Raw genomic sequence first — 12817 nt, 5'->3', positions numbered from 1 at the left:
CTTTTTTCCTTACTTCCATCCTCTTTTTTTAATGTATATATATATTTTGCTTAATTTCTTTCTGTTCCTTCCTTCCCCTCTTCATCTTTATCTTTCTTACGTCTTCAATTTCCTCTATTTTTTCCTTCCTTCCTCTATTTTCTCTTTTTTCCTTCCTTTCTTCATCTCTTCTTTCTTTTTTTCTCTTTTCTATCTTCCCTTTTTCCTTCCTTCCTTCCTTATTTCCCTTCCTTATTTCTGTCCTTAGTTCCTCCCTCCCTCCCTTCCTTCCTTTGTCCCTTCCTTTATTTCTTCCTTTCTTCTTTCCTTCCTTATTTTCTTCCTTCCTCTCTTTCTTCTTTTCTTCTTTCCTTCCTTATTTTCTTCCTTCCTCTCTTTCTTCCTTTCTTCTTTCCTTCCTTCTTTTCTTCCTTCCTTTGTTCCTCTATTTCTTCCTTTTCTTCCTTATTTCCTTCCACCCTCTCTTCCTCTATTTCATCCTTTCTTCTTTCCTTCCTTTCTTCCTCTATTTCTTCCTTTTCTTCTTTTCTTCTTTATTTCCTTCCATCCTCTCTTCCGCTATTTCTTCCTTTCTTCTTTCCTTCCTTATTTCCTTCCATCCTCTCTTCCTCTATTTCTTCCTTTCGTCTTTCCTTCCTTATTTTCTTCCTTTCTTCCTTCCTTTGTTTCTCTAAGGTGTATTTCCACTTTCTTTGTACACCGCCTATTTTGGTGGTTTGTGCCAAAGTTTTTCTGCAGCATGTGGATGAGATTTGGTAACATTTCACCCACTTTGCTGCCACTGTAATATGTACCATCGTACCATTATGAAGGTACCATTATGCTTTACTCTTTCAGTAATGGCGCTATGGTCCTAACAGTGGCTATCCTGTGATCAGGTTATTATTGGGGGATCTTCCTAACAGAATGACTTTGTCTTGGATAACCGACCCGCTTATATGTATAATATGTTATGAACAGTAATTGTAATAATATTCGGTTCTATTCAATTTTTATACATTTATTGACTTCTGGTATCAGAGTTGATGACACGATTGATCCCACAGTTTGGTATAACAGTAGCGATCACAATAATGTCTGAGTCAGCAAGGTCTCGATGTGTCTGATCCAGCGAGGTCCAGCTGTGTCTAACCCAGCGTGGTCCTGATGTGTCTGACCCAGCGAGGTCCTGATGTGTCTGACCCAGCGAGGTCCTGATGTGTCTGACTCGGTGAGGTCCTGATGTGTCTGACCACGTGAGGTCCCGATGTGTCTGACCCCATGAGGTACCGATGTATCTGACCCGGTGAGTTCCTGATGTATCTGACCCGGCCAGGTCCCGATGTATCTGACTCGGCGAGGTCCTGATATGTCTGACCCGGTGAGGTCCCAATGTATCTGACCCAGTGAGGTCCTGATGTATCTGACCCCATGAGATCCTGATTTGTCTGACCCGGTAAGGTCCTGATGTGTCTCACCCTGTGAGGTCCCGATGTATTTCACCCGGCGAGGTCTCGATGTATCTGACCCGGTGAGGTCCTGATGTGTCTGAACCGGTGAGGTCCCGATGTATTTTACCCCACAATGTCCTGATGTGTCTGACCCAGTGAGGTCCTGATGTGTCTGACCCCGTGAGGTCCTCATCTATCTGACCCGGCGAGGTCCCGATGTATCTGACCCCGTGAGGTCCTGATGTGTCTGACCAGGCAAGGTCCCGATGTATCTGACCCTTGAGGTCCTGATGTGTCTGACCCGGTGAGGTCTCGATGTATCTGACCCCATGAGGTCCTGATGTGTCTGACCCGGTGAGGTCCCGATGTATCTTACCCCGCGAGTTCCCGATGTATCTGACTCTGCGAGGTCCCGATGTGTCATTCGGCTCTTATATGAATTATTATGTTTCTTCTCACAGCTTTATCAAACAGCCATGGGGAATTTCTTCTAAATGGCGACTTTGTGGTCAGTATGTTCAAAAGGGAAATTAAAGTGGGCAACGCGGTGATTGAGTACAGTGGATCAGACCACGCCGTGGAGAGAATTAATTGCACAGATCGAATTGACCAAGAAATTGTGCTGCAGGTAATACAGATCTGAAATAACATAACAATGACTTGGCTATGATTTTAAAAGGGTCTATTTTTTTCTAGAAACAGTGCCACCCTTGTCCACAGGTTGTGTCTGATATAACAGCTCAATTCTATGAATGAGACACAACTTAGACACAAGAATGGCGCTGCTTCTGGCAAAAAAAGACCCATTTTTGTAACAAAACTATAACTATCCTCTTTTATTTTTTTCTCTTTAGATCTTATCAGTCGGCAATTTATATAATCCAGATGTTCGATATACCTTTAATATTCCAATTGAAGATAAACCTCAACTTTTCTACTGGAATCCTTATGGTCCATGGCAGGCATGCAGTAAAATTTGCCAAGGTAAGAGAAGCGCCATTGAGTTTGAGGCTGTGTGCCCACTATGCGTTTTTCAAGCATTTTTGATGCAGAATTTCTGCAGCAGAAACGCTTTAAAAACGCTTGGTTATACGTGCCCCATGATCCCCAATGAAAATCTGCATGTTCTGTGCCCATGCTGCGGATTTTTCCACAGCGGATTTTCCTTGCGGAAAAATCTGCAGCATGTCCATTATTTGTGCATTTCTGAATGTGAATTTGAGGTCACAATGGACTTGAAAAACGGAAGTCAAATCCGCATGTAAAAACGCTGCAAAAACGCATCAAAAACGCGTGTAAAATCCACAAGCGTTTTTGACTGCCAAGACCATGCAGAAACGCTGCAGAAATTTTCTGCTTCATTTCTGCATCGTGGGCACATAACCTGATCCTTATTTGTAAGAATCGGCTCATGCAAGTGTATTCTGGGTCATTTAGTATGCCTGGTATTGCAGCTCAGCTGCTTTTATTTCCATGTAAAACAAGCAGACCTATTACCCATTTACCTCTAACAACCTGACCTGCGTTTCACCAATGCTTCGTCAGGGTCATTAGCTCACCCATAAAATTTTAGTTTTTGTCTGTATTCTGGGATTATTTGAGTAATCTGTGTAAAAAAAGTTTACCTCTTACAACCCCTCTAAGGCAGAATTTGTGACCTATTCACTGGACCCCAACCAATCAGACATTCACCACCTATCCAATTAAGTCTTGGCTAGGATACCCCTTTAAATTCTACCTTTTCTATTGCAACCATTGATTATTGCTCCAGTGCATCTGTAATAGAAAAAAAAAATAAGGTGACCTAGTAAATAATCTTAATTAAAACATCCTTACATTCAGTGGTGTAACTTGAAGCTTGTGGGCCCTAATGCAAAATCTCCAACAGGGCTATGCTGAGCTATATGTCTCCTTGGCAACAGACTACAAACAAACTTTGTGTAGTCTGAGGCTGCTGCTATTTTCCTTTTTTTTGTTTTGCCAGCAACTGAATTGAGGTTTCCCCCACCATCAGGACTCCAGTCTATAATTCAGAGAGGAGAAAGGCGGCCATGAGCTTTTGTGTAGGGCAGTGGACACTATGTAATGCTTCTGTTTCCCCTGTGAGGGGCTCTGCAGGAGAATGAAACACTCGCTGTCAGGTTTCATCACTTATCACCGTGGGACACTCTGAGCTCAGCAAATTTTTCAGCATTCTTCAAACAAAAATTGACTTTCCAAAGTGGAGAATCCCTTTAACACATTTGGAAGTGTGGCTGATGACTCGACATGTGAACTGTCCCTGATACCCACTTCCTACAAGACATAACATACATAAAATGCCAATACTACGCCACCTGTTAAAATGTGCTGCTTTTTCTCTTTTGTTTTCTCCCCACTCCCCGCGAGAGGTGATTGTATAAATTACCGCTCTCCTCATTAGAAATGCATTGAAGACCCCGATGTCCAGCGGAGCTGATATCACATTCAGAGGTTCTTGTTCTTCCTGCTTCGATTGAAAAACTTTCCATTGTTATTCCATAGAGCTTGTCCGACACCTCTCACGCTTTGATGAATGGCCCGTACAGTCACATCGAAAACGTGTCATATTATTCTCACAGAAGATAAATATGAACCTTCCCTCAATAGACCCCTATGGCTTTTAAGTCTGCAAGAAAATAGACTACAGAACATAAGCATCACCTTCACATTATCCCTGAAGGGAAGCACATCGGGTCTGAAGACCAAATAATAGCAGATAACATTAGAGGAGACATAAACAGCGAATCTGTAATCCAAGAAGCCAATAATCAGATGTGCGGCCGTGTAATGTGTGATGTATCACATCATTGTAATATCCAATGTAACACCACTGAAGGCTACCACTATGTATCTGTGTGTCCATCTATCTATCTATCTATCTGACGCACCCCCTGGGCCATGTGTGCGTGGGGATACCCGGAACCGGACCTGTTGTGGATGCTGGGGGTTGTAGTCTCCGTGGCGGCGACCCGGTCCGTGCCCAGGGCGGTCAAACCAAATGGCAGTCTATATGCTGACTGTCCGACTACGCCACCCGTGGATTGCGGTCAGAGTGAACCGCCGCTGCAGGGCAGACCGCTGAGGCTGGTGTTGAGGGTGCAGCAGAGGGTAGTATAACTCCCCACGGGAGGAGTATAGCCTCAGGGCAGCGAGTGCGGATGTTGGGGGTGATTGTGCGCGGGAGCAGCAGTAACGACACAGAGTCCTGTAATGCAGTCCAGGGTTTTTACTCACAGTTCTTTATCCACGTTACTCCAGCTGGTCATAACGTCCCACGTCGCACTGTGCTCACCAGGTGAGGGGCTCGGCCTACTCCCAGATAACTTTGTAGCGTTTCACAGGACCCCCTTTGTGTGTCCTTTCTCTGGCCTGTCATACCCCGCCAGTGACCTCGCTTCTGTCCGGCTGCCTCGTGCCTTCTCCGGTAAACGTTGGTGCCGTTTCCCTGACCCTATGTGGTGCCTTCCTAGCGGGTATAGCGAGGGGCTGCACCACATAAAATGTCACAGCCTCCGGTTTCTAACTGAGGGTCGTTACCCGCCTCCACTAGTTTCGGGGACCGGTCTCCCCCTTTGGCCTGACACCCTACGCAGGTAGATTCAGGCGTGCGGTGGCAACTCGCCGGTCCACACCCCTGGGGTCCCTTCGTTCTTTGTTCCTGGAGCCTCCTCCGCTCCCCTTCCTTCCTTCTCCTTCCTCCAGGCTCCGGCCGCTCTCTCCGGCCTGCCTGCGGAGCAGAGCTCGGCCTGAGCCTCTGCTCCCTGTCTTCTCCTCTGACTGAACTCAACTCTCTCTCTTAACTAAGATGGTGCCCACCTTTTATACCTCCTTCTAAGTGCACCCAGGAACTGCCCTCTCCCTCCTATGCACTACAGGGTCCCCCCTTCCTCGGTGTTCCCTCCCCCCACTCCAGCCAGGGACAGGGACTGTCGTGCTCTACTTGGAGCATATCGGTTGCCCTGCCCCCCGGAAATGTGGTGTAATGCATGCAGGTGTCGGGGTCCTGATCCACACTCCATCCTTACCTGGAATTGAGATATCACACCTCTGGGTGAGGTGCAATACCTCTGTAGCGACCGAACCCTCGGGGCGCTACATATCTATCTATCTGTCTATCATCTATCTATATATTTATCTATCTATCTATCTATCATCTATCTATCTATTTAAAAAGAAAGCGCAGCAGCACTCCATTATGACCAAGATACATAAAGACAATAAAAACATTTGATCTAAACTGTGTTATTACTCAGTAAGCTCTACTTACAAAAAATGGAGGTTCTTAGCACATACATTGGCCAATTCATGTGTGCCCATCAACCTCGGCAAGGTGACCTCCCGTCTGATGGGTACTACTCTGCCTACATGTCTCTCTTGTGCTACAAGCCTATAACTCTGGACAGAACATGTCACTTCTGGGCTGAAACACCTACAATTTAAATAGGCTGGTAGAATAGAATATACATCACCTGCTGGTTAAATGGGGGGAGTGCAAGGTCAAACAGGAGGCAGTTACCACCTCCTATAGTAATATGTAATAAGAAAACTGACCAGCACATCCTAAGTGTGAACAGGTGCAAGCTGCAGAAACTGCATAAGATATATAAAAAGAAAGCGCAGCAGCACTCCATTATGGCCAAGATACAAATGCGCTAAGAACCTCCATTTTTTGTAAGTAAAGCTTATTGAGTAATAACACAGTTTAGATCAAATGGTTTTATTGTCTTTATGTATCTTGCCCATAATGGAGTGCTGCTGCGCTTTCTTTTTATATATATTGTGCAGTTTCTGCAGCTTGCACCTGTTCACACTTAGGATGTGCTGGTCAGTTTTCTTATTATATATCTCATATCTATCTATTTATCTATCTATCTATCTATCTATTATCTATCTCTCTCTCCCTCTCTCTCTATATATATATCTTATATCTATCTATATATTATCTATCTATATATTATCTATATTTTATATATCTATATATATATATATTATCTGTATCTATTTATCCATTTATTATATATTTAACTATCTATCTATTTATCAATCTATCCATTATCTATCTATCTGTTTGCCTGTACCTGTCTGTCTAAGTGAAATGTAGCATGGGTCCATAGAAATAAAATACAAATTATAATTAAATTCATAAGACACTGGGGTCCGCCCTATATTTAGCTGTATACTCCTCCTTATTAGGTCAGAACAGCTGTATACATTGAAAATAGTCAAAGAAAACTGAGGAAGGCAAACCAGGGGGAAAATTCCAATGTTATTCTACCATTACATTATTATATTATGAGAAAGAGTATAATATGGAGTGAAAAATATAAAAGACAGGATCTGGCCCTAATATGATGTAAGAAGAATACGTTGTTTATTTAGGAATCGCAATCTAAATTAGTAACGTTTCGGTCTGTAACCGAGACCTTCATCAGACGGATTGCTCTAGATAGGGGGATATGTTTAAACGGTACAATATACATAAGGGTAGCAGCCACTGAATGTACGCATGAGCTGCTACCCTTATCTGTATTGCGCCATTTAACCATATCCCATTATCTAGAGCATTGCATCCGATGAAGGTCTCGGTTACAGACCGAAACGTTACTAATTTAGATTGCTATTCCTAAATAAACGACGTGTTCTTCTTGCATCATATGAGTGCCGGCTCCTGTCTTTTACATTGTGAATGAAGTGTTATCCTATTGGAGCATCTTACAGTACAGAGTGACGTATATCTTTTTGCCTATAATATGGAGTGCGATACCACTGAGCCTTTCCTATAATGAAGCCTGGATATATCTATTCCTACAGGGGAAAGGAAAAGAAAGCCCATATGTTCAAGGGACTCGGATCATCTGGTGGTTTCAGATCAGAGATGTGATCGGCTCTCCCAGCCTGAGCTCATCACTGAGCCCTGTAATACTGACTGTGAATTAAGGTAATTGATTCAGGGATTGATCATTTATTAATACATGCTCCACCCTGGACAACTCTAACAGCAAAATGTTCACAGGTGGCACATAGACAGAAAGAGCGAATGTTCTGCCCAGTGCGGCCCGGGCTACCGAACACTTGACTTCTACTGTTCAAAAGTCATCAAGTCGGAAGGAAAGATGGAGAAGGTAGACGATCGGTTCTGTAATGGTCTCCAGAAACCCAACAGCAAGGAGAAATGTTACGTGGACTGTAACACCGGAAGATGGAGCTACTCAGCCTGGTCAGAAGTTAGTATTGACTAAGCTGACTCAGAACAGATCCTGGTGCTTGGTCCAATTATTGACCAACTTGGTAGACATGAGATCTGGTCATCACAATATTGGCCAGTTAAATCTGATCACTATAGATGTGTTCATTCTTGCTTTTCTGAAAATGTTGTTAAAGAGTAACTTTGCAAAGTGTCTTAAATGTCTCCTCACCTTGGCATGCCAGGCTTGACAAGTTAACTCTCCGCAAGGTGAAACGTTACCTCTCGGATTGCAGAGTCTTTACAAAGTTATGAATCCTTGTAATATACTTGAATACCTAATCTTACTTCCTTCTCCCCCAAACTCCAAGCTGAAAGAGCTGTTTTAACTACCTTGTTCATGCACTTGGAGTAGCTGTTTGGAACTGAAGGATAAAAATGACTCTTGCTTGAGCTTTTCTGCTCCCCTCCTACATGCTCAGACAGGGAGAGAGTATGTAAATAGTTTCTGAGCATTCGGAAGAGGAGTAGAGAAGTCCCCACTGGAGTACAGATATCTTCTAGACTTGCAGGACAAAACAGCTTCACTAAGTGCATGAACAAGGCGGTCAAAACAGCCCTTTCAGCATGGAGATTGGGAGAAAAGGAAGCAAGATAAGGTAACGTAGTACATTACATGAGTTCAAAACTTTGCAAAGACTGATCAATAAATACATTAAATTAAAAAGTTTAGTTATTCTTTTAGGTTCTAATTTTTCACAATAAAATTTCAATACATTATAGTGCAAATTGTCTCTTCAGAGAGGAAGAGGACTGGCGTGCCAGGCCTGGCATGTCATGCTCCACAAGGAGAAACCTTACCCCTTAGATCCCAATACATTATAGTTACATGCAAAACACTCAACAGGCTACAATTCACATCACAACCACTGGGTTCTAACATAAAGACACATACAGAATAAACATCTCCTAACAGAGTATCAGGAATCCATGTATTTTTTATAAAGCTCATGCTTCAAAGTGTTGATGATTTCATATAATTTTGCAAATCTTTTAGTTGTTTGTGTCGATCGTGTGGTTCGGCTTGATTATTGCTTGGAACAGCTCGAACGTATTATTCTGAAATCTTGACTTCCCACACAGTGCTCGAAAAGTTGTGGAAGCGGCACAAGGAGACGAAGGGCGGCGTGCGTCAATTCCTTCCGCGAAGTTCTCGACGATTCCAAGTGCAGCCAACAAGAACGGCTAACGGAACAGAGATGCAGCGATGTTCTGTGTCCACAGTGGAAGACAGGTGACTGGTCAGATGTAAGTGTGGGAACCTCATGTTTAATAGCGGTAATTTAGTAGAAAAGTCCAACAATGTCAGTTGAGAAAATCACTCAAATACTGGATTTTGAAATCGTATAGTCATCTTTCTGCAGCCTTCTGACAGTTTCTGCTAAACAATTGAGCAACCCCTTTTTTTGGAAGAGTTTCCTGATGGCATAGGAAGTGATCACAGGAAGTCCTCCTGCCGCCACCTCCAATAATACACTTTTCAACTGTGATCAATTCCTCCACAGCACCAACACAGGTGAAATCAAGCATTACACCTTTTATACTAAATTCCATAACTTGTCCATGTAATCTATGCATGTGCCGAGTCCTCCAAAGCAATAGACACTCTTTGTAGCCCCCTCTATATCCTATCTAATAGATGAGGATATTGAAAGGATCCCCTTGTGTTAACTCCTGAATCCTTTCAATAATAAAAATGATGTTTTTCAAACCAGGTGACTTCTTAAATTATTTATGGGTGACTATGAGACCTGAAAGTAAAAAATATAATTCTTAAGCGTCTGGATTTTGTGCTCTCCCCAATGATCCAAGCAAATTTTTTTGTATGATGGCTGATATAAAAATGTTCATGAATGGCTAACTATTGTCTTATATAGTCGGGCAGCTTAAAGGGGTTGTCCAGCCTTAGGGTACAAGTCTGCAGTAACTCTATGTGTTTCCGCTGCTGGGAGTGGTGGGCACATGGCCGTAATTATGTGATTTGCATAAATGCGGTAACATGCCAACTAGACGTGCACAGCCTCTCTCAATGCAAGTGTATTGAGCGAAGCTGGACATGTCTAGTCGGAATGTGTCCGGAAATACTTGCAGACACATGACCTGCCGATGCCAGCACCGAAGAATCCTCACAGCATATAGAGTGACTGCAGACTTTTATCATAAGGCCGTACAACCCCTTTAAAATAGTTGTCCAGTTTAGAAAAAAAAAAACATTTTTAAATACCCTATTAGGGAATTCTGAGTTAATTGAGGGGGGTCATGTCCTCAAACTCCTCTTCACCTGGTCACCGTGAAGAGCAGTTACAAAGAGTGTCTCTCGCTCTGTCATGGCTTATATAGACCTCCATGGATTCTAATGTGTAATGCTTCATCTTCCCTGTGGGAGTGCTGCAGGAAAATGAAACACTTATAATAATCTTTATTTTTATATAGCGCCAACATATTCCGCAGCGCTGTACGTACATTATCATCATTATCACTTACTGCCATTTTCCCCCACACATCACATCACATCTAATTGCTGGGGGTTACCTTGTGAATAGCCTATTGTCAAGGAACATTTCTAACAAGTCGGGATTCTCCTGAGTGGAGGACCAATTTAATCTCCGATTACTGTTACCACAACGTTATCTCAAATATATTTAGGCATCTAAACACTTTCAGGTTAATACTTTTAACCTAATGGAGACGACCGCCGCACATGTATGGCAGCCGTATGCCATCATTATATGAAGCAGGCTCAGTAGCTGAGCCTGCTCTGAACAGCACAGGAGCCGACGGTAAATGATGCCAGTGGATTATCAATGTGATCAGATCGGTTTATCCTCCTAAATGCTACTATCAAGCAAGACAGGTATTGAAAATGCTTCCAACATGGTGGCGGTCACTTCTGACGGCCATCGGCACTCCCCGCGTAGCGTGATCGTGGGGTGTCGATCAGTTGCCATGCAGCCAGTGGCCTGCTGAGGACCACACGTGCCTGCTGAGGACCACCCGTGCCTGCTATCTTAGAACTCCTATCAAGCTAAACCCAAATTAAAAAAATAAGAATAGAAAAACAAAAATATTAAGTTTGAGTCACCCCCTTTTCCCTACATGTACATAGCGAAATGTAAAAAATACAGAAAATCAACATATTCGGTATTACCATGTGCTTAATTGCCCAAGCTGATAAAATATAAGAATATTTATACCATAAGGTAAACTCTGAAACAGAAAAAAAATTTGAACAAGAAACATTGGGGGTTTTTGCTTGCCACAATTGCCCCCCAAAAATGCAATAAAGCGCAATTCTAACTTCATACATACCCCTACATGTTACCAACCCAAAGCTTCATAAATGGATCGTATGGTAAATCCTGTATCTTTATTTGCAGTGTCTCGTGACTTGTGGAAAAGGTCACAAACATCGTCAGACCTGGTGCCAGTTTGGAGAAAGTCGGGTGAACGACAGAGTTTGTGATCCAGAGACCAAGCCTGTATCGGTTCTGACTTGTCAGCAGCAGGAATGTGCGTCGTGGCAAGTTGGTCCATGGGGCCAGGTACAATCACTTTATAGTTTGTTTAGAACTTTGTATTACTCAGGTTGATCCGTTCTGTCATTTTTGCCCCTCTTTGTTCAATAAGCCACATCCCCAAAATCCCCTTAATCAAATGCTCCTGAATCAGAAGAAGTGCGCATCATTACTTTGTGACATCCCTTTATTAGAGCACAAAATTAAAATGAGTTCTCCAATTCTGGGGTTATTTTTTATTTTTATTTTTTAAAGGGGTATTCCCATCTCCAAAATCCTATCCCAATACATAGTAGGTGTAATAATAATAATATTAATAAATACCTTCAATTAGAAATGTAGTATAGTTCTGCTGATTCGCTATGTCACTTAGCCCATGTGTAGGGCATTGCAGTAGCTTAGGTATCCATGGTTACGACCACTAACAACTAACTGTCATTATCTGAGCAGTCGTAGTCATGTATACCTAAACTACTGCAATGACCTGCACATGGGGTAAGCGACATAGTGAATCAGAAGAACTATACTACATTTCTAACTGGAGGTATTTGCTAATATTATTATTACTACACTTACTACATATTGATTATATCTGTAAGACAACGCTTGGGCAATTCAAGGCAGTGTAGAAAAATCTATAACTTTTTCCTCTACATTTCATTTGAAATGTATTTAGAATTAGAAATGTAGTATAGTTCTTCTGATTCGCTATGCTGCTTATCCCATGTGCAGGGCATTGCAGTAGTTTAGGCATCCATGGTTATGACCACTCATATAGTGACAGTTAGTTAGTTGTTAGTGGTCGTAACCATGGATATCTAAGCTACTGCAATGCCCTGCACATGGGGTAAGTGACATAGCAAACCAAAAGAGCTATACTACGTTTCTAATTGGAGGTATTTGCTAATATTATTATTACTACACTTACTACATACTGGGATAGGATCTTGGAGATGGGAATCCCCCTTTAAGTACATGTATTTGAGGCTAATTTTTTCAGTTTGGTTCCATTAAAGAGTTTGCACCGTTTTGCTTTTACAAGCTCTTTGTTTTCCTGCACATTAAAGTCTGGTCATAAATCAGCTGAGAGATAGTAAGAAAAATACAAACAAAGGCAGTACAAACACTCCCATTGGACTGTTAGAATGAGCTCACTGATGGATTCTCAGTAAACTCATTCTTCAGCCACTAATAGGCAGTGCAGCAAAAGAGGCTATAGAAGGCAACTGGTGCAAAAATTTTAAGGAAACCCAATTACAAAAATATTTTGTAACCAAAAATACACGCAATTAAGTAAGAGAAAGAAAAAAAAAAAACTTGTCTCCCCAAATATTGACAACCCCTTTAATTCAGATAAATATAAAAATTAGTTCAAACCACAGTCCGAAAAATTTAATCAGAGTCCAAATTTCAGATCCAAAAATTTTTTGGACCCCAGATTTCAGACTTTAGGTCACAAATCTTATGAGATAGCAGCACTATGGAAGACAATGGTGAAGACGATGCTGAGCAGGGATGGGAAAACGTGAGCAGTCTTTCTGCCTCTCTATCTCATCAAATGATGTCTGGTGGCCTGGCACAACCCCATCCATATTTTCAGATGACCC

General features: G+C 42.2%; 1 protein-coding gene across 1 annotated transcript in view; it reads left to right on the top strand.

Moving 5' to 3' along the window:
* The window catches only part of ADAMTS9 (ADAM metallopeptidase with thrombospondin type 1 motif 9), a 276312-nt gene that overhangs the window by 147659 nt on the left and 115836 nt on the right, over positions 1–12817 (top strand). The window contains exons 17-22 of the mRNA XM_073644685.1: positions 1892–2058; positions 2285–2414; positions 7263–7389; positions 7465–7675; positions 8779–8943; positions 11073–11237. Of these exons, the coding sequence (XP_073500786.1) occupies positions 1892–2058; positions 2285–2414; positions 7263–7389; positions 7465–7675; positions 8779–8943; positions 11073–11237 (965 nt within the window). The remainder of the gene's footprint in view (positions 1–1891; positions 2059–2284; positions 2415–7262; positions 7390–7464; positions 7676–8778; positions 8944–11072; positions 11238–12817) is intronic.

This window comes from Phyllobates terribilis, unplaced genomic scaffold (assembly GCF_046119375.1).
Source record: "Phyllobates terribilis strain yellow unplaced genomic scaffold, ASM4611937v1 Scaffold_8__6_contigs__length_399053987, whole genome shotgun sequence".
Taxonomy (NCBI): domain Eukaryota; kingdom Metazoa; phylum Chordata; class Amphibia; order Anura; family Dendrobatidae; genus Phyllobates; species Phyllobates terribilis.
This window is presented reverse-complemented; position numbering and strand designations above follow the sequence as displayed.